The following is a 21,382-nucleotide window of genomic DNA, read 5'->3' as shown; positions in this document are numbered from 1 at the left end:
CTCCTCGAGAACAAGGTGAGTCTGAAGCTTTTTCTCATCCTTCTTCTCCTCCCATGGGATTTCTCAGTCCATACATGCTTTTTTTTGTCCCATATGGATTCTTGCCATGGGAATAGGAAGGGGGCAGAAGGTGTAACATGGGGAAAGTCTGGGGTTTCTCTGAGGTGTTTCCAGAGCCATGGACCAGACAGGGATCTTGCGTGGGTAGCTCTTGGCAGGGCTTTTCTGAGGAAAGGAGAAGCCTGTGGGTCTGTCCATGCAGCCCCCAAGGCTTGTTTCCAGTTCATGCCTTTGCTCTCTCCTGGAGGGGCCACAGGCTGATCCTCACCCACTCCTTGTACTCTGCTCCTCTCTCCTCTCTGCCAGGTGCCTCTCCAGCCCCAAGCCATGTCCTGCTACACCCCGTGCCGGCCCTGCCAGCCCTGCGGCCCCACCCCGCTGGCCAACAGCTGCAATGAGCCCTGTGTCAGGCAGTGCCAGGACTCCACTGTCATCATTGAACCCTCAACAGTGCTGGTGACCCTGCCTGGCCCCATCCTCAGCTCCTTCCCACAGAACACCGCCGTGGGATCCTCCACCTCTGCTGCTGTTGGCAGCATCCTCAGCTCTCAGGGAGTGCCCATCAGCTCTGGGGGCTTTGGCCTCTCAGGCTTGGGCAGTGGCCTCTGTGGCACCAGGTCCTTCCCCTGCTAAAGCTGCTGGCCACGGCCCTGGGCAAGGAAGCCAGGGACTGCCAGGATGGAAGCGCCCTGGGGACGCAGCATCGGCTCTTTGCTTCCCCAGGGGCTGAGCAACCCCAGCAGCTCCTGCAGCAGGATGGGGCCAGCCTGGGCTCCTGGCAAGCACAGCCCATCCCTGCCTCTGCCCTCTGCCCTCTGCCCCTCTGTCCTTTCCCTCCTGTGTCCCTGCTGCCTTGTGCTCCCCTGGGCTATGAACCCCACACAGCCATCCTGGGGACAACCTGCTGGCCCTGCTCCCTCTGCACCAGGCAGAGGGACACCTGCTGGCATCTCTGCCACTGCCATGTGATGGAGATTCTCAGCTGACCCTGGAGCTCTCTGCACTGAGGCCTCCACTCACAGTGACCTTGTTCTCATCTTTTGACTCATTAAATTTCTGTTGCATCCCAGCCCACGCCTCTGTGTCATCCTTTCCCTGTTGTTGGTCTCCCAACATTCCCAGGGACAGTGGTGCTGCTCAGGGATGGTTCTGTGTGACAGATTTAGGAGAAGGTGTTTGAGTGTATTTTAAGATGGGAGAGTTGAATGTGCTTTATTTCAATATTGCTGCTCTCTCTCCTCCTCCATGTGTCCGTGTTATGACCCACTGCAGAAGGTGAGGGGTAACCCAGGTTCTTGTTAATACATCCCTTGGGAGAACCAACACTGTGGGTTGTTTGTAAGTACACACAGAGGGTTTATGGTGGAACAGTGGGGTTGCACAGGAAAACACATCTGTAGGCAATTTGGTTATTATTCTCTAAAGCAATACAACAACATGAAAGCATTGCAAGATGAAAATGCAACCACATCACCCAGGAACATGCACAAGGCAAAAGAAAGGAGGAGAGATAAAGGGCAAGATTGTGAAGATCTCTCCAGCCATAGGCCCTGGGATGAGACTTGGCTGCTGGGCAGTCTTGCTCAAAGTGGTCATAGAGTGGAGCTGTCAGGTGGTGGGGAAAGACTCAAAGAAGTGATGGGGGAAGATCCCTGGGAAAATCCCCACAGCATAAAATCTACTTGGCTTATATTCACTCAGCTTCAGGAGGTTATGCCTAGGTTCATCCCCTGGAGGGGAGAGCTTCACTCTGCATCATGTAATGTTGTGCATCATGGGACACTTCAGGAGCCCTTGACACCTTCTAAGACAGCACAGCTGCCCAGCACAGCCAGCACAGCTGCTTTGCTTTTGGCCCAGTATGGCCCAGCAGCAGGGATGAACACTGTCAGGGCACACAGGAGTGTCCTGGTGCTTTCCTGGGGGAAGAGAGGGAGTCCCATAACCCCATGGGCTGTGCAAGGGAAGGCAGCTTAGTGTGGAAGCCAAGATTTAATTAGCATATGCAGTTTGATAACCAAGATCTCTTGGCAAGAGCAAACAGAGCTTTGAAGATTACAAGAAGATTGGATCGAGACTGGTGACAGGAAAGGAGATTGAACTAAGCAGAAATGCAAAGTCTGTCTGTGTGATGTTTAATAAATTAATGCTGTAAATAATTCCTAGCCTTTCTGAAAATGGAATATAAGCATATGTAGCTCACAGTAAAATCTGGATTCTGATCATGAGTCAGTAGTCCCTGTCTCTCTCTCAATCACCCTTAGCTTAGAGTGACAAGAGGCACCAGCATCCACCTCCTACCTCATTCAAAGCCCATCATTCACTCTCTCTCTACCAGATCAGAGGTTGGCAATGACACATCCAGAGCTCACTTCCCCCAGTTCACCAAAGCACCCTGGTCTCCACAAATGGGGGAATGTTTTCACTCATTTTCCCTTAAGACTTCAGTGTCTCCCAGTCTGCAGATGGACAGAATGAACCAAACCTCTTCACTGACCCTGATGATTTCAAAAATGATTTTATCTCTCTGACCAAACCACACTGAGCAATCCCTGGGCCTAAGTTAAGTGCTCTCATCTCCTCACCATCCTGGCTGCACTGAGCTCACTCCCCTTGCTCCTGGTGGCTCTTGCATTTCAGCCTGTGCCCAGCACGGGGATGGCAGCAGTGCTGAGCAGAGCAGCATCGTGGCTCCCAGCCCTGTGCTGGTTCCCCTCCTGCAGGCACAGCCCAGGCTGCTGCTGACAGCCCTCGGTGTCTGTGAGCATCAGTGACATGGGCAATGGCATTGGGGGCACCCTCAGAGCACTTGCTGCTGTGCTTTAGTGGCCACGGGGTATTTTGTTAAGGTGATGATCTCAGAGGTCTTTTCCAAACTTAATGATTTGTGACTCCCAGCAATGACATGAAGCTGAGGGGAGCAAAGCTCTGCTGGATGGGAGGGTTTAAACGCACAGGGATCTTGGCAGAATTGAGGAATGGTCCCACATGGAACTCAGGAACTTCAGCAAAGCCAAGGGAAAGGTCCTGACACTGCTTTGGGACAATCTCAGAAATCAGTAGGGACTGTGGGATGATGGAAGGAGAGCTTGCCCTGCAGAGAAGGGCTGCAAAAATGGTCACAGCTGCACACCTGGATGCATCCCCCTGCTCTGAAGGGCAGCTGATGCAGGTGAGGTTTTTCAGTCAGGAGAGGAGCAGGATCTCAGGGACTTTATTGCAGTACATCAAGGGGTGGTGTAAGGAAGTTGGAGAGAGACGTTATATCGAGTGATTGGACAAGGGGCAGGAGTTTTAAACTGGAATAGGCCAGCTGGAGCTGAGATACTGTCCATGGCAGAAGGGTTGGACTCAATGAGCTTCAGCAACCTGGTCCAACAAAACCCATTCTGTGATTCCATGATAACAAGGGTCTGTGAGAAGGCAGCACAGTGCACTCTGTGCTTCTCTTTGAGAAACCTTTCAGACCCATGGGATCTGCTGGAGTCTGATGGAATCCAGCTCTTCTGTCTGCTCAGTAACACATTCACTGCTGAGTACTTGTGTACAGTGCTGAGCTGAGAAAGGAAGAGAAGTGCAAACAGAGTGCATGTTTGTTCCTGGACAATGTAGGAAATTCTGTGCTGACCCAAAGAGGCAGAGAAACTCAGAAGGCAGAGGGTGACTGAGGGCACACTGAGCACACCCAGTGCCAGCCTGTGCTGACAGCCAGTGCAAAACCAGCCCCAACAACCCCCTCCCACAAACACCCCTGGGGCAACAGCTCTGCCCTGGGAGAGTGTCTGCAGGGCAAAGGAGGACACAAAGGCACAGGCTGGGATGCAGCACAATTTAATGAGTCAAAAGAGGGAAATGAGGGGGATCCAGGTGGAGGCCACAGTGCAGGGAGCAGCTTTAGCAGGGGAAGGACCTGGTGCCACAGAGGCCACTGCCCAAGCCTGAGAGGCCAAAGCCCCCAGAGCTGATGGGCACTCCCTGAGAGCTGAGGATGCTGCCAACAGCAGCAGAGGTGGAGGATCCCACGGCGGTGTTCTGTGGGAAGGAGCTGAGGATGGGGCCAGGCAGGGTCACCAGCACTGGTGAGGGTTCAATGATGACAGTGGAGTCCTGGCACTGCCTGACACAGGGCTCATTGCAGCTGTTGGCCAGCGGGGTGGGGCCGCAGGGCTGGCAGGGCCGGCACGGGGTGTAGCAGGACATGGCTTGGGGCTGGAGAGGCACCTGGCAGAGAGGAGAGGAAAGTAAATCACAAGGAGCAGGTGAGGATCCAGCTGTGAGCTCACCATGAGGGAGCCAAGGCATGAGTGGCAATGAGAGCTGAGCTCTGTTTGTGGGGGCACTTGGGCTCTTCCCCACACACAAACCCCACCAAATGCTCCAGCCCCAACCAGCCCAAAACTGGGGCAATGATTCTGCCAAGACCCAGCAGTCACACATCTCCCACTTCTTTCATCCCCTCAAAAAAAGCATCTGCAAGATCTCAAATGGGACACGGTCACAGCTGCATTCTGAGGAATCCCACATTAGAAGGAGAAAATGGAGAAGGGGCTTCAAACTCACCTTGTTCCAAGGAGATGGAGGTGAGCAGAGTGAATGTGAGAGTGAGGAGAAGAGCCTGCTTTTATACAGCCCTTGCATTGCCCCAGGCCCACAGTCCTGCACAAGGACAGCAATTTTCAACAGACTCATCTTCAAAGGAAATATCCCACGTAGTGGCAGCAATTCACATTTGGTTTCCACTACGCTGCCATTTCGTTTCCTCATTTTTAACATTTCTGCCCTGCATTGCAGGATCCTTTCATGTTCTGTGATGAGAAGCCAAAGCATATTCCTGGCACAGCCATGTCAGTGAGGGCACATGATCCAAGTGCTGGATGAAGGCAGGGAATGTAGAGTTAGGGCAGTGAAAAGCAATTCTCTGCAATAGCCCTTGCAGGAAGAGGCCCTGTCTTGCACTGCACATGTCACAGGGCATCCAAATAATCTGTATTTAATGGACATTTCACTTGCTTCCCTCTTTTCCCTCTCTCTACTCTCTGCAAGGGTCTCCAGCTGCAGCATGTCCAGGTAGCCAGGCTGTGCCAGTGTTTCATCTCTCTTCCTCTCAATGCCCTTTGCTCTGAGGGGATGTTTGCCAGGCATTGGGAAAGCCAAAGCCCACTTGGAGCTGAATCAGGCAAAGCACATGGAGGGGCAATAAGAAGGTCTCCTCCAGAGCAGTGGTCAATAAAGAGAGCCTTGGACACAGGCAGCCCCAGGATTCAACCAGGCAGCTTCCCTGAGGGCAGGAGGGACAGCAAAGGTGGACATCTCCAAGGGTCCTGTCCTTGGTCCTTGCCATCAGCAACTGCTGTCAGGTATTGAAGTTCCTGGTACTCCTTGGAACAACTGGGACAGAAAAGACTTCCCCAAGAAAGAACAGAATCTGATGGGGCAAATTTCAAACACACTGGTCTGAAATGAGTATGTGTGAATTGATGTTATGTGTTCACTGGTGTCAGTACAAAGCCTTTCTCAACTCCCTTTGAAAGTCCCAGTGACCACAGAATGCATCTGAGGGCTGGAAGAAAGCCAGTGAGTGTCTTGTCTCCAAGAGAGGCATGAAAGAGGAGTCAGGGAATAACAGGCCAGTCAGACTTGTCTCCATATCTGGAAAGGTGATAGAGAAAATCCCGGCAAAATCCAACATGCAGTGCTCAGGGAGGAGGTGTGCCCAGAAAGACCCTAGAGGCCAATGCAGCTTTCCAAGCACACCAAGGAGTGCAGCACTTCCCTGCCCTGCAGACACGGGGGCAGCTGGGACACGAGCAGGAGGGCAAGGAAATGCCTTCAGTGGGCAAATCCCCAAAGTGAGACTCTCCTGAGCCATGGTGAGTCACACCCTAATTCTGGTGTGAAGCCAAGCCAGCAGTGTGTGATGTCTAAGGCTTTGTCCCAGGCAGGGCTGAATTCCCTTCCAGCAAGGGCAGCTCCATCCATGACCCTGGAAAACCATCTCAAGCACTGGGCTGTGCCCAGAGCACAGCTCCAGGCAGCCCAAAGGCCATGGCACTCAGCCTGAGCTGCTTGGCAGCACTGCCACAGCTCAGGGGTTCCCTGAATTGACTGTGGGGCAGCACTTTGTGTGTCCTCCAGCTCAGGGTGCAAAGGGTGCAGCCAAAGTGCAGCTCGGGGTGAGGAGAGGGGGAAGAGAAGGTGCTGGCCCAAGAGCCAAACCATCCCTCAGGCAGGCAGGAAGTACAGAACTCCACACGGGTCATCTGGAGGCTCGATTCCTGCCCATACTCATGTGTTCCTGCACAAGAAATCCTTGCACTTCTCAGCCCACTACACAACAGAAGCCTCCATGACTTTAGTGGGAATGTCAGAAATGAGGAAACTAAGTGGCAACTTAGAAGGAAACCAAACCACAATCTGTGCCATTGGGTAGAATGTTTTGTTTTGAGGTGAGTCTGTAGGAAAATTACTGTCCTTGTGCAGTGACTGTGAGCCTGGGGCATTGCAGGAGGAGTATAAAAATGGGCCCTTCTCCTCACTCTCTCATTCACTCCTCTCACCTCCATCTCCTCGAGAATAAGGTGAGTCTGAAGCTTTTTCTCATCCTTCTTCTCCTCCCATGGGATTTCTCAGTCCATACATGCTTTTTTTTGTCCCATATGGATTCTTGCCATGGGAATAGGAAGGGGGCAGAAGGTGTAACATGGGGAAAGTCTGGGGCTTCTCTGAGGTGTTTCCAGAGCCATGGACCAGACAGGGATCTTGCGTGGGTAGCTCTTGGCAAGGCTTTTCTGAGGAAAGGAGAAGCCTGTGGGTCTGTCCATGCAGCCCCCAAGGCTTCCAGTTTGTTTCCAGTTCATGCCTTTGCTCTCTCCTGGAGGGGCCACAGGCTGATCCTCACCCACTCCTTGTACTCTGCTCCTCTCTCCTCTCTGCCAGGTGCCTCTCCAGCCCCAAGCCATGTCCTGCTACACCCCGTGCCGGCCCTGCCAGCCCTGCGGCCCCACCCCGCTGGCCAACAGCTGCAATGAGCCCTGTGTCAGGCAGTGCCAGGACTCCACTGTCATCATTGAACCCTCAACAGTGCTGGTGACCCTGCCTGGCCCCATCCTCAGCTCCTTCCCACAGAACACCGCCGTGGGATCCTCCACCTCTGCTGCTGTTGGCAGCATCCTCAGCTCTCAGGGAGTGCCCATCAGCTCTGGGGGCTTTGGCCTCTCAGGCTTGGGCAGTGGCCTCTGTGGCACCAGGTCCTTCCCCTGCTAAAGCTGCTGGCCACGGCCCTGGGCAAGGAAGCCAGGGACTGCCAGGATGGAAGCGCCCTGGGGACGCAGCATCGGCTCTTTGCTTCCCCAGGGGCTGAGCAACCCCAGCAGCTCCTGCAGCAGGATGGGGCCAGCCTGGGCTCCTGGCAAGCACAGCCCATCCCTGCCTCTGCCCTCTGCCCCTCTGCCCTCTGCCCCTCTGTCCTTTCCCTCCTGTGTCCCTGCTGCCTTGTGCTCCCCTAGGCTGTGAACCCCACACAGCCATCCTGGGGACAACCTGCTGGCCCTGCTCCCTCTGCACCAGGCAGAGGGACACCTGCTGGCATTTCTGCCACTGCCATGTGATGGAGATTCTCAGCTGACCCTGGAGCTCTCTGCACTGAGGCCTCCACTCACAGTGACCTTGTTCTCATCTTTTGACTCATTAAATTTCTGTTGCATCCCAGCCCACGCCTCTGTGTCATCCTTTCCCCTACAGGCATGATCCCAAGATGTCCATGCCATGCAGTGTTGACCAGGAGTGATTCTGGGAGGGTATTTCAGGGATGTTTGTGCAGTGATTGTTTACACAGTAATTGTTAAGTCTCCGTGCAGGGTCCCTGCTTCTGTGGACACTGCAGACGCACACAGTCAGAAGGAAGGGTGTTTCTCTGGGAAGGTTAGAGATTAAAGGGCCATATGAAAAGCCTTCATTAGTGCCAGTAGGAAGAATGAACAGTGTGCTGAGTTCTTTTCAGCCTTTGCAAATTAGTAAAACACCACTGCAGATCATTTGTGCAGGGAGACACAATCCTTTGACAGATTTAGTCCATCTTAGGCTTCTGGAAAGTTTTTTACATATTTTTGCAGACAGGACTGAAGAGGCAAGGTTCTTTGTGCTTGAAAATGTCTTTTGTTAGTATTTCCACTCAAGAGAAGCCTACACTGTTCTGTCATGTACAGTTTTGATTCTATAAACACACTATCTCTTGTACCTTAAGATGATTCTGCTCTTTCTTCTACCAGAGAGCACTGGTAAGTCTTTACTCACCTGCTGGAATTAAATTAGACAAATTTCTGGCGACTGGCGGAAAAACCTTGTCCTGTAACTCTTAACTAGAACAGTGGAAGGCCTTCTTTCCCGAAAGGAAATCAGGGGATTGAAAATCAGTGCCTTTGGCTCACACGTGTATGAGACTCCTCATTTGAAGTCAGTGCCAGAAGGGGGGGATTGCCCCGAGGAGAGGGGGGCTGTGAGTGAGGAGAAGAAGAACTGCAGAACTATTGCCCCGAGGAGAGGGGGGCTGTGAGTGAGGAGAAGAAGAACTGCAGAACTGCAGTGAGGTGCTCAGGGTCGGTCCCTCGTGCTGTGCCTGCAGTGAGAGGAGCCAGGAATGGCCTGAGCTGAGACAGGGGAGATCCAGGTTGGGTCAGGGTGGTCAGGCCTTGGAGGGGCTGCCCAGGGAGGTGAGGAGCCAACAACGCTTGGGAATTCAGGAGGTGTGAGGATCGGGTGCTGGGTGTGAGGTTTAAGGGTTTAGGGGGGACAGCGGGAGGACAGCTGGACTGGATGGCCTCGATGATATCAAAGGTCTCTTCCAGCCTCGGCAATTCTGATTCACTGTCCAGGGTCAGTTCATAAACAGCGCCTAAGGCCGCAGCAGTCCCAGTAAAAAAGATCAGAATGAGTCTAAGGCTGGCTCATTCTATTTAAATGCGTTTATTTCGGCTGAACGTTCCCCACCACCTGAGGGCCCGGCCCGCGCGGCGTTACCGCGGCAACCGCGGCTGGGCGGGAAGGGCGGCACCGGCCCGGCCCAGAGCCGAGATCAGAGCCCAGCCCAGAGCCGAGATCAGAGCCCAGCCCACAGCCGAGATCAGAGCGGAGGTCAGAGCCGAGATCAGAACCGGCCCGGCTCCCGAGCCGAGATCAGAGCGGAGATCAGAGCCCAGCCCGGAGCCGAGATCAGAGCGGAGGTCAGAGCCCAGCCCGGAACCGAGATCAGAGTCGAGATCAGAGCCGGCCCGGCCCCAGAGCCGAGATCAGAGCCGAGATAAGAGCCGGCCCCACAGCGACCCCAGAGCCGAGATCAGAGCCGGCCGCAGAGCAGAGATCAGAGCGGAGATCAGAACCGGCCCGGCCCCAGAGCCGAGATCAAAGCCGAGCCCAGAGCCGAGATCAGAGCCGGCCCCACAGCGAGCCCGGAGCGGAGATCAGAGCCGAGATCAGAGCCGGCCCGGCCCCACAGCGAGCCCAGGGCCACCCCAGGGCCGTCCCGACCCCACAGCCGAGCCCACACCCACTCCCGCAGCCGACCCCGAGGCGGACTCGAACCCGCACCCAACCGACCCCACATCCCGCCCCGGAGCGGCCCCGCCATGGAACTCGAGGAGGATTTCGGTAAGACTTGAGGCTGGGTTGGGGGCGGAAAAGCGCCCGTCGGCTGCGGGCAGGGCCGGGAGCACACCCGCGGCACGGGGGCCCGTTCCCTCTCGGGCCGGGTCTGTTCCCTCTCGGGCCGAGTCTGTTCCCCCTCGGGCCGAGTCTGTTCCCTCTCGGGCCGAGTCTGTCCCCCATCCCGGGCCGGGTCTGTTCCCCTCGGGCCGGGTCTGTCCCTCACCTCGGGCCGGGTCTGTTCCCCTCGGGCCGGGCCTGTCCCTCACCCCGGGCCGGGTCTGTTCCCCTCGGGCCGGGTCTGTTCCCCTCGGGCCCGGCTGTCCCTCACCCCGGGCCGGGTCTGTTCCCCTCGGGCCGGGTCTGTTCCCCTCGGGCCCGGCTGTCCCTCACCCCGGGCCGGGTCTGTTCCCCTCGGGCCGGGCCTGTCCCTCACCCCGGGCCTGTCTGTTCCCCTCGGGCCGGGTCTGTTCCCCTCGGGCCGGGTCTGTTCCCCTCGGGCCGGGCCTGTCCCTCACCCCGGGCCGGGTCTGTCCCCCATCCCGGGCCGGGTCTGTTCCCCTCGGGCCAGGCCTGTCCCTCACCCCGGGCCGGGTCTGTTCCCCTCGGGCCGGGTCTGTTCCCCTCGGGCCGGGCCTGTCCCTCACCCCGGGCCGGGTCTGTTACCTCTCGGGCCGGGTCTGTCCCTCACCCCGGGCCTGTCTGTTCCCCTCGGGCCGGGCCCCGCGGGCCCTCTCTCGGTGATCCCAGCCCAGGTCGTCACAGCAGGTGCAGCTGCTGCGGGTGAGGTCCGGCCTGCAGGATTTGATTGCGTAAAGCTGTCAGGAACACTAATCCACAAACACCAGAGGTTTATGTCCAAAAAGGAGACAGAGTCCTTTTACTTTATTCAAATAAAGGGAGAGGCCATGGGGAATTCCCCTGGGATCTCTCAGATTTTTGGAGGACACATCCTCCTTTTTATCCCAATTTCCCGGCCGCATTTCCCTCTCTCTTTCCCCATTGGCTGAGGTACTTGAGAGGTACAGAACACCTGATACCTGAGATTACCTTCTAATGTATAACCCTCCCTTTTAATATTTTAATTCTTACAGAACTCATGGTTTTACCTCTTTGCTTCTTTCATATTTCAATATCCAATTTCATTTATCAGCAAACCTACAGGTTTTTTTCCAGCGTGGCTTCCACACATATCTGCAGGCAGTTTTTGGATCCGTTTCCATGCAGTGTGGACAGGGAGGGGTACAAGGATCTCCCTGCACGTGGCATTGTTGTGCCTTTGGTGCTTTCAGCCGTGTATAAATTACAGCTCCTCGACTGCATGAAACGCTCCTGTGCTGCTGGTGTTTGATGCTGGGGGCTCTGCTCTTCCTCTGGTGTTCTGTCTCTGTTTTCCTTCACTGGCAACACACTTGGTCTTGTGTGGAGCCAGTTCAGATAGAGAAGCTATTGGAAAAATCTCTAACAAATAGTGTTTAGTCTTGTGAATTTCTTAAACAGACAGTGCTTAATCCTGTGTTTACATATATCAGTGATTAATGTGCACAAGTGGGTATCTTTAGCCGTGAGAATAAAGACTGTGTGTGCCTGATAAAGGGTGTATCTTGGCCAGAGCCTGTAGTTTGAATGCATTCAAGGAGAAGAAACCTTCCTCAGAGAGGAGGAGAGATGCTTGGAAGAACATCCCCCGTGCAGCCAGTGCCAAAATAGAGAATGCTGCTATCTAATACTGAAATTATTGTTAGAGTGTTTTATTTTTCACAGTGTTTTCGGTGACAAAACCACTCGTGGTTGCTCTTCCAGGGGCAGCTGGGCCAATATAAAGCCAGGTGGGTTTTCAGCTGCTCTCATGCCCTGAGTGGGCTGTTGAGGTGAGAGGTCTCAGAGGCAGCAGCACAGATGGAAATGGGAATCCTGTCTGTCCCCTCTCTTTCCAAGTGGATCTCAGCGTGAATTCTGCTCGTTGGGACTTCTGCAACAGCATTTAACGGCTGCCAGCCTGGGGCCTGATGGAACCATGTGTGTGAGAGGGGGGCAGAGGCAGCAGCAGCCAGGGCCTAGAGCTGGGTTAGCTCCTGCAGAATCAAATCCTAAATGTGCTGAAAGCCTGGGCAACAAGAGTGGCAGAGCAGAAAGGATGGGAGCAGCCCAGGGTCCCTGGTGTGTACCCACAGACAGACCCACAGGCAGTAGTGGGGCCTTGTGTCTCCTCCTGGCTGCCTCTCTTCCTCACCAAGAATATGCATATTTATTAATATTTATATTTTAATATATTTTATAGACAATTATGTATGCATAGATCCACACTGCTTCATGTTAAATATGTTTGTTCCTCAGTGTTTTTGCTGCTTTAGTAACACCTCAGCTTCTAAATAATTACATGATTAAAAGCTTCATTCAGAGTCTCATGTACCATGTTAGGCACATTGCTACCTCCAGAATGTAACTCAGCTCCCTCACATTTTGCCTCCAGCAGAACAAGCTGTTGATGGAAAAAAGATTTGGTTCAGCTGCTGCAGGTGCTGGTGGGTGTGACGTGATCCCAGTGGAGAGCTGGAAAGTGCTGCTGACTTTCCCTTGGAGTAAGGGTGGTTGCCTCCCTAATAAGAAGGTAACCTAAAGAGTTACTGCACTCAGTGATGCTGACTCTCCTCTGTTTTAACTCATGTCCAGTTATGAGAACTTCAGGTTTAATTAATTTGGTTATGCAAACCAGGTGCCTGCCTAATGAATGGTTTCAAACTAAGAGCAACTGGCTTGACTCCCTCAAGCCACAGCCCTGATGAGGTGGTGTGGGGTTTTCCCCAGTGCCCTGTGTGACTGATTCTCATCCTCCTAAGCAGCTGCTCTTCCCTGTTCTTGTGTTCCATCAGATTTGCTGGATCCAGAGAGGTTAATCCAGTGCCCGTTGGTTAAACACCATGTGATCAGAGCACGGCGCTTTCCATATCACCTGGTGAAGTGTAAGGAGGTGAGCTGTGTGGGAAATGGATTTGTAGAGAGTTTTTAGGGCTGAAAATGGAATAAAAGTTTTTTAACATGCCTCTCAGGTGCCTTGTCTCTGGGTCAGAATAGAACAAAACCCAGCAGAGCTGGACAGCAGTGACTGAGTGACTGCATGCAAACACACCCTGTGTTCCTGCACTTCTGACGAGTAGCACTGTTTAACTTCTGTTTCATATAACTCCAGGATTTGTTTACTGATAGCTCCAGGCACACAGGAATTCACCCATTCACAGTCTGGCTCTATTGGAAGGAGACAAAGATCCTTCATGGTTAATTCAGGGAGGAGATTCTGGTCTCTTCCAGCACCTCACAAGGAGGCCATACTCATTTTTAAAGTTTCAGCTGAAGAGAGGACTCAGGGCTTCAATGCACCCCTCTGGGCACAAGTGCTGTGGTGTTGCAGCTCATTCTTTCACTGCAGGGCTGGGCAGTTTGGTTTTGCCTGCAGCTGTTTCATGGGCATCTGGCAGAAACTGCACATCCTGGGCTCAGCACATTTGGGAGAGCTTTATGCACCTCTCCATCTTTAATCAAGAATTTGATTACAAATCATTTCATATGACACACTTCTTCCTCTCTTCTTCTCTGTTGTCCTCATAATTTAGTTTCTTTAAACCTTCTGAGCTTTGGAGTTTTTTTTTTCTGAGACTTTTGAAAACCTGATTGTCCCCTTTTTAAGTTTTCCAGTGTGTTTTTAAAACAGTCCAGCGTTGCTGTGCCTTCCACTTAAGTTGCAGTTGTAGGCAGCATGTCCTGATATCAATACAATAAATTTATTTTGGTGGAACTTGAGCCTTAAAAGTATTAATTAGCTAGTGAAAATGGGAGGGCAGAGTTAGGTGGCAAGTACCAAACATTCAGAGAGGGCTGAAATGTTCAGTGTTGAGCCCCTGCACATTTTGGCAGGAGTGTGCTGGGTGAACAGTGTGAGCAAGTAATACATTGAAATTTCTTGTTTATTATTGTATTTTTTAAAACAGCACCACAAATATCCTGGTCTTTTTTTCCTATATATCAAGAGGTAAGTGAATTTGAGAGATGTTTTCCCTTGTCCAGAGCAACCCTGAAATTGCGAAGAAATTGGCCACGTGTCCCTTCAATGCTCGTCACCTGGTTCCTCAGGCGGACCTCAGTGAGCACATCATGAAGTGCAGTGACAAAGCCTTTGTGGAGCAGGATGTGGGTAAGAGACCCCTGTGCACCCTGGGGCCTGAGGTCTCCTCCTGGAACAGCTCAAAGGTGGGAGGCAAATGATTGTCTGTATTTTGTGTGACACAGCAGCTTTGGGGAAACTTGATCTTATTTCTTTGGTTTTATTGTGCAGTTTCTTGAGAATGTGGCAGATGCTCTCTAGCCTTGCATGATTTTGTTACCAGGCTTGTTGAATAGAAAGGTTTTACCCAAAACTGTGCAGGAAGTGCCTCTGGAAGGAGGAGTGGGATGCATTAATGGCCACAGGGATGGGCTGCTCCTCCTGCAGAGCTGATCTCTCTTTAAACTCTTGCACACCACAGAGTACAGTTTTCTGTCTTCTGTAGAGGTGCACAGGCAGTGATGCCTGCATCCATGTCAGCAGGCTTCCTCTTCACACCAGCATTCCTGCTCAAAGTTCCAGGAAGCAGAGTCTTCTCTTTTTCATTGAAAAAGGCAAATTTGAAGTTGCCTTTGGAGGATTTCAGCTGTCCACAACCTGTTTGCACTGAGTGGGGCTTCCTCTAAAGCCCAGAGATGTTTTACAGCTTGAGCCAAAGTGTTTAATGGATTTAAGGAGTGCTGATCACTGTGTTTTCTCTCTTCCTGAAGTGAGCCGGTCCTGTGAGCCCCCTCAGGAGCAGCTGAATGATGGGAGCACATGGCAGGCACCTCCGTGTGCTGAAGACTGGGAAACAGGTGAGGAACTTCCCCACCTGCTGCCTTCTTCCTGGCCATGTCCTCCAGCTCCTCTGGGGACAGTGAGAGGCCAGGGCTGCCTTGTAGGACACTTTGCTTATACTTGTTCTTGTGAACATGGATCTCTCCACCCATCAGGCTTGGCTTAGTATAGAGAACAATCCAAAATGCCTGCCAGAATGAGCATGCAGAGAGATTTCCTAGAATCCCTTCCTCCCATAAGAGCTTTTGTACCTTCTGTGCAGTGATAGCAGTGGAAACATGTTCCTCAGTGAAGCAGACACATTCCTCATAGGTCAACTTTTCCTCCCTCTTGAACATGTAAAAATATGACAGAGATATTCCTGATCACAGAATCACAGAATCCCTGAATAGTTTGGTTTGGATGGTACCTTAAAATTCATCTCATTCAATGGGCAGGGACACCTTCCACTATCCCAGGCTGCTCCAAGTCCTGTCCAGCCTGGCCTTGGACACTTCCAGGGATCCAGGGACAGCCACTGGGCACCCTGTGCCAGGGCCTGCCACCCTCACAGGGAACAATTCCTTCCCAATATCCCATCCATCCCTGCCCTCTGGCAGTGGGAAGCCATTTAAGCCACTGATCAGATGGTGGTTTCTGGGGTTTCTTGGTTCTGAGCCACAACACCTGCTTTCTTTCACAGAGTTGCTGGAGGGCTCTGAGTCTACTTTTGTGTGGGGTGTGATCAACTCTTCCGTGAACAGGTAGGGAATGCAAGCTTGATTCTTTACACCAGTGTTTGTTTAAACAGGTTTTGCAGCCACCTCCCAGCCTCACCTTGATGGCTGGAGGACATGCCTTTGCTGCTGTACAACCCTGGGAGGAGAGATGCTGCTGGTTCACTGTGACCTGCTCCCTCATATGGCCTGGACTAGAGAAGGAAACCCTCAGGAGCACAGACACTGTTCCTGTGTGCCTGTGGCAGGCTGCTCTTCCTGCCATGGCCTGTGCTCAGGGACTGATGGATGTCTGGGCAATGTGCATGGAGAACAGTGTCACACCTTGTGATCCCTTTGAGTCCTTGGGAGATCCCTTGTGAGCTCCTGTCCCCTGGGGCCTGGTAGATGTGCTGGAGGTGGGCCCTGTGTCAGCAGAATCCTCCCCTCCTGCTCTTTCCAAAGTGTGGTCAGTGTTTGGGCAGAGAGGAGCTTAGTGCCCAGCTGTGAGCAGGAGGGGCTGCCCTGGGTGGCTCTGGGCTGTGGTGGCACCACCAGAACTGCCCAAGGTTTATTTAACAGATCCATTTATGGTTAAGCAATAATCCTGCCCTGGCAGCTCTAAGTTCTGTGTGAGCTCTTCCATAGGGGCTTGCAGCAGCACTGGTTCCACTTGTCAGACTCTTTCAAAGACCTTTGTTCAGAGCACAGCACCATCCCCCAGGGCCTTGCTGCAGTAAAATGCATAAATGTGAGTCAGTGCATTGCCAGAAGTAACCAAAGTCCCTTAATTGCAGCCCCATCAGTGAGCAGAACAACTCGCTGCCCTCCCGGATGCGGCCCCCTGAGACCCTCCCGTACACCATGCCTGCAGGGCTGTGAGTACTGAGCACAGGGCTTGGCACCTGGGATCTCTGCCTGCAGCAGCACTTCCAGGAGGGGTTCTACTGAACAGCAGCTGCTGAGGGAGTCTGCTGCTCAGATCATCCTCTGTGTCCTTCCTTTGAAGCATCCTCTCTGTTCTTTCCTTGCTCTGTTCCTGTGGCCCAGGTTAGGCAGAGCTGCTTCCTGACCATGTGTGCTCTGTCTCTCTAAACACACCCTTCCACAGCATCCTCATTATCCCCTTGCACCCCCCACCCTGCCCCTGACTTAAACCAAATTGTTCCTTTGCTTTTGTGCTCTGTTCAGTCCCAGCTAAGTCAGAGCTGGGGTGAAACAGGGGGGTCCTTAAACCAGCACCCCTGGGGGAAGAAATTATCAAATTCCATCTGGGGGAGTGAGGGAAGGAGCTCCCCATGGGGAAGCGTCCAATGCTGAAATCATAAACTTCAGTTTGCCTTTAGCAGCAAAGCAGTAGCTGAAAGATGCTTTGAGAAATGATTGTCCTGATTCCCACTGGGAGCAAGTAAACCTGGTGCTCTCAGGGCATGCAGGCACAGCTCCTGCACAGCCAGGGACTGTGCAATTGCCAGTCTGGGCTGAGTCTGGCAAACCAAACTGAAATGTCAGTTGTAGACAAGCCTTGTTGCCAAGGGGACAAGTGCTGCCTCTGCAGAGGCCACTGTCCCCTGGGGGAGTGGGGCAAGTTGTATCTTTGTCCATCTCATGCAAAAATTGTATCTTGTTCTTTACAGAATTCGGAGTATCAATTCCTCCCCCTGGAACTTGGTTCTGCCCCAGCAGTAAGTGTCTCCCTGTTTCTGCAGGAATGGCAGATTTGGGAGAATTCAGACCTGGCAACTGTTACAGTCCCATTTCAGTGGAAGTCAGCACCCAACAGTAACTTCCAGAAATTTCTACCCTATGCCTTAAACATCTTGCTGTTCTCAGGAAGCCTAGAGGGTATGTGGAACTTCTGCTGGACATTTTAACATGGGAGATCTTGACAGGATTGTCAGGATTCTCCTGACATTTGGGAGAAGATTTAGCTGTTTTCTGGGGAGCTGCAGCAAACTCCCTGCAACTGAGGCTCCAGGAGTTGTGTCCTTACAGAGCAAAAACCATCTTTGTTTTTAGGGGCTGAGATTAAAATCATCGGGAGCAGCCAAACTTAGAAGTATTTTTTCCATCCATACAGTTTTTGTTTTTATCTTGTTGGAATCTGAGTTTGTCCACTCAGTGTATGGCAGGTGTTCAGGTTGGAGTTTAAACTGTGTTGGCATTTGCAGAGACAGCTTTGAGGGTATCCTGACCTTAACTTTTGCACCTTCACACTTTCAGCCTTGCCTTTGTCAGGTTTGTGTGTGAGGGGCTTTCTCAGGCAGACCTTAACAGAGAGTCCTCTGCAAGTTCCTTGTATCACACACAATTCCAAATAGGGGAAGTTTTAGGAGGACCCTGAGGTGCTTTTCCAGTTTCTGTTAGAGTTTTGCAGTTTTCTAATGCTTAAAACATGTTTGAGAGCTCTCAGGTACCAGTTCTGTATTGGGGGAGGAGGGGGAGGGAGTAGGAATGGGTTAAATCAGTAAAAATACATGTTTAGGACTGAAAATGTCCAGATCAAGCAGTATATTTCCAAACATGCAAAGTACAAAGTGGGATCTAAATATACAGCTATGAAGAATTAAAAAGCCAGGCATAGTGTTTGTCTAAAAAGAGATAAATGTCTTCATATTTTCCTCTAAAGACTGGATTTCCACCATCTGTATACTACCACTAGAAAATAATACATGTTGACTGGAATGTGCAGAATTAGGATTCTTTTAAAATTCTGTCAATTTATGTCAAGGTTTTTGTTGATAATTTAGAATAAAAATGTTTCAAATGTCCTAGGACTGCTTTTCTTTGGAGTCAGTAAGTGCTGACATAGGAAGCTCTCTTTTCCACCTTCATTTATTTTTTGTCACTTGGAATTAAAGTGGTGACAAACACCAGCTGTGATAGTTTCTGGTTTGACAGCAGCAGCTTGTTTGTAGGATTTGTGGGCCAGAGCACTACAATTTTACAGGTACATGCCATAATTGGGCACCATAAACCTGAGCTCCTGGAATTGGCAGATGGTGAAAGCTGCTCCTCATTTGGGCTCACATGTGTGTGCTGTGATGGAGAGCAGCTCCACCTTATTAACACTGGGGTAACATTGTTCCCCCAGTCTGGGGTGAATCCCCAGCCTTTCTGGAGAGGACCAGGCTTGGGAGGTTCTGGTTGTGACTTCAAACACCCCCAGGCCACAAGCACTGGGGGTGGAGTCCATAAGAAAAGGGTTTGTCTTGTAGGGTGGGTGCAGCCCACCTGTGACACATCTGAGCTCTCACATCCCAGACACCTGAAATCCCATATTCTGGGCACTGTCCCTGAGCACAGCCTGAAATTCCATATCCTGGGCACTTTCACTGAGCACATCCTGAAATCCCATATCCTGGGCAATGTCCCTGAGCATTTCCTGAAATCCCATATCCTGGGCTGAGCCTCCCCCAGCACTGGGAATGTTTCCAGTCCCAGTATTGGCAATCACTGGGCTCTCAGCTCTCTCTGCTTGTTTTTTTAGGATATTTTTCCAGGTGTGTCACAGGGCACCTCCATCCTGGTGACAGAGTAAGGACTGTCACATGCTCCTGTGTTGAATCCTCAGTCTCTTGTGCTGGGTGGGTTGTGCAGTGCCAGAGCCTTCACCCCATTCCCTGGAGGCTGGATGTCCTTGCCAGGAGCAGATGAGATGTAGAGACAAAATCACAGACTTGGCTGAAAGGGACCTTAAAGCCCATCTAGTGCCACCCCTGCCATGGGCAGGGACACTTTCCACTGTCCCAGCTGCTCCAAGCCCTGTCCAGCCTGGCCTGGGACACTGCCAGGGATCCAGGGGCAGCCACAGCTGCTCTGGGCACCCTGTGCCAGGGCCTCATGATCCTCAGAGGGAAGAATTTTTTCCTAACATCCAATCTAAATCTCCCCTCTTTTAGTTAAGAACTGTTTCCTTTGTCCTATCACTGTGTAAGAAGACCCTCTCCCTCCTTTTTTATAAACCTTTAGGCACAGGAAGGGGCTCTGAGGCCTCCTGGGATCCTTCTCTTCTCCAGGCTGGACATCCCCAGCCCCCTGTCCCTTGCCAGCACTTGTCCCTTTGGAGGGTTCACTCTCCTTGGCCTTTCTGCTCTGACCTGTATCACTTGCCAAGTGGCTTTTCTGACCCCATCCCTTCACACCTGATGCAGACATCCCATAATGGCCCAAGGCAGCAGCGCCTTTTGCTGTGTCCAGCACAGCCAAGGGCTCTGACAATATTCCTGCCCTGTATTTTACAACTCCAGGATAATTTCCAGTCCGGCTGGACTTTAATTTCTACGGCCCCTTTCCAGAACGATGGTACAACTGATCCCTTATTCCACTGTCCCTGCTATAGATAATAAAAGAATCAAGCCAAATTCAGAATAATCAAAAGAAAATATTTTCATTTCGCGAGCAGAATACGATCTTAGATAGCCACAATCAAACCAGGGCAGCGCCGAGCCCGGGTTCAGCACCGGGTGAACACACTGACCTGAACTATCGCTCCGGATCCCCTCTGTTCACTAATGTCCCCTCAGCCGGTCCTGGTTTTATTCAGTTTTTCTTAGCCAGGGGCAGAGGTCCTCCCTTCTTTTCGCTGTTTCACATATTCATGTAGCCTTTTTTCTCTGCGTTGGGCTGGACAAAACCATTTCTGGGAAGTGATGAATTTCGATGATTGCAGATTTTGGCTTGAAACCCAGTATTGAGGTGTAGTTTTCCCTGATGACTCCGGTTATCTTGCTTATCGATACTTATCAAATGTTCATCGCTTGGGTGTTCCCTGGACTGTTTCTGAAAGAGCCATCTCCGCTGGAGCCATTTCCCTTAATTTGCTAATTTAGGTTCTTCGGCTTTGTCTCGACAGCTGCAGTGTTGCAATTCTCGTGAGGCAATCCTTTTTCCTCCCACTGCAGCTTATGTCCTAAAGTTTCCTTATTATTTCCTTTATTTATACTAACATGATTTATTTCACATAAATTACAAACCAACGCGAATTATTTTATAACATATCTTATAGGGGGAAGGGAGAAACTCCCTGCCAGGAATCCCCCAGGGCTGGGGAGGGAAGGGCTCCATCACCCACAGGCCTTGGGCAGACAGTGAGGCAGGAGCAGGGAGCTGACAGAGCTTTTCCTTCACAGGGGAACCACGACACCTTCACCTGTTACAGCCCAGGAAGAGACATTTTCCTCCTCCAGCTGAGCCTTCCAGCCCTGGGCAGTGTTACCATGGGCTGTGTGCTGCACTAAAGGAGGTCGATTTTTCACACGTGCCCTTGTGCTCAGATATTCCAGGTGTTGTAGGTAATAAACAAATCAAACCGAATTAAAAGGTTAAATTGGCAAATTTTATTTTCGCGACCGAAAATACGGTCCTGGAAAGCCACAACGGGAAAAAACAACCCCGAGCCCGGGGTCGGAATTGGGTGAACACACGATGTCACCCAGCCTCTATCGCACTGGGTTCCCCTGGTGTTCACGCCGCCGTCTTGGTTGGCCCCTTTTTTATACTGTTTTTCATAGCCTGGAGCGCTACAAAACCAGTCTTTTGTTTCTTTCAAATTCAGCTCTGGTGTCCACACAAGACAAAGTCTTTCCTGCTCCTTGACGAGATTTTGTGTCCGTTGTGTATTGCTTTTAGGTGGTTGATTTCACCTTTACGGGGACCAGAGTCGGGGAATGCAGTCCTGGTGATGGGTTTTTCGGGAAATGCTGCTCTCCTGTGAGTTTCCAGGCTTCCCCAGGAGATAGGTGCTTATCGGTAGCAGTCCGGCCTGTAGTTACGTTAATTTACCTAGTTCTGAGGCAATCACTTACCTGTGGCTCGTTTATTTTGCAGACTTATTTTATACAAAACACGAATTACAATATGGTATATATATATATATATCACACAGGGTTAACCTGAGGAAGAGGGAGCAGGGAGAGGCAGACACAGAGCAGGCTGAGGGCCAACTACAAACATCCTCTGGTACTGATCTACACTCTTCCTTCTAAATTAATTCTGTTCCAGTCATTATCTCTTATCACTCATTATCTCCCCCTCTATTCTGCACATATCTTACTCCCATTTCACTGGTTTTACGTGAACAAATACTGACTGGTTTAGTCTTTGTTTAAAA

The 21,382-nt window shown here is 51.6% G+C and overlaps 2 protein-coding genes across 3 annotated transcripts; one reads left to right on the top strand and one right to left on the bottom strand.

The window, feature by feature from the left end:
- Positions 1 to 3,953: 3,953 nt before the first annotated feature.
- On the bottom strand, positions 3,954 to 4,639 carry LOC130263860 (feather keratin 1-like). Its single transcript, XM_056511728.1, has 2 exons — positions 4,621 to 4,639; positions 3,954 to 4,281 (listed from the first exon to the last, which is right to left on the bottom strand). The coding sequence occupies exon 2, from the start codon at positions 4,258 to 4,260 to the stop codon at positions 3,955 to 3,957; it is 306 nt and encodes a 101-aa protein (XP_056367703.1). The 5' UTR covers positions 4,261 to 4,281; positions 4,621 to 4,639; the 3' UTR covers position 3,954.
- Positions 4,640 to 9,521: 4,882 nt separating this feature from the next.
- On the top strand, positions 9,522 to 18,041 carry GTSF1 (gametocyte specific factor 1). Of its 2 annotated transcripts, none has more exons than XM_056511722.1 (7): positions 9,522 to 9,702; positions 12,570 to 12,667; positions 13,759 to 13,885; positions 14,506 to 14,592; positions 15,258 to 15,318; positions 16,068 to 16,148; positions 16,908 to 18,041. In XM_056511722.1, exons 1-7 carry the CDS (start codon positions 9,681 to 9,683, stop codon positions 16,957 to 16,959), a joined length of 528 nt encoding a protein of 175 aa, XP_056367697.1. In that variant the 5' UTR covers positions 9,522 to 9,680; the 3' UTR covers positions 16,960 to 18,041. The 2 variants fall into 2 exon arrangements, with proteins under 2 accessions (XP_056367697.1, XP_056367699.1); XM_056511724.1 differs by having other exon boundaries at positions 9,597 to 9,702; positions 16,980 to 18,041.
- The last annotated feature ends 3,341 nt before the right edge of the window (positions 18,042 to 21,382 follow it).

Source organism: Oenanthe melanoleuca, chromosome 27 (assembly GCF_029582105.1).
Source record: "Oenanthe melanoleuca isolate GR-GAL-2019-014 chromosome 27, OMel1.0, whole genome shotgun sequence".
NCBI lineage: Eukaryota > Metazoa > Chordata > Aves > Passeriformes > Muscicapidae > Oenanthe > Oenanthe melanoleuca.
Note: the sequence above shows the minus strand (reverse complement) of the source record. Positions and strands in the feature narration are given on the sequence as shown.

Excerpts from the sequence above, each read along its gene's own strand:
- LOC130263860 (XM_056511728.1), bottom strand. The coding sequence starts at position 4,260 with ATGTCCTGCTACACCCCGTGCCGGCCCTGCCAGCCCTGCGGCCCCACC.
- GTSF1 (XM_056511724.1), top strand. The coding sequence starts at position 9,681 with ATGGAACTCGAGGAGGATTTCG. Across the intron at positions 15,319-16,067 it reads ATCAACTCTTCCGTGAACAG|CCCCATCAGTGAGCAGAACA; the intron begins GTAGGGAATGCA and ends CCTTAATTGCAG. Across the intron at positions 16,149-16,979 it reads TACACCATGCCTGCAGGGCT|GAATGGCAGATTTGGGAGAA; the intron begins GTGAGTACTGAG and ends CTGTTTCTGCAG.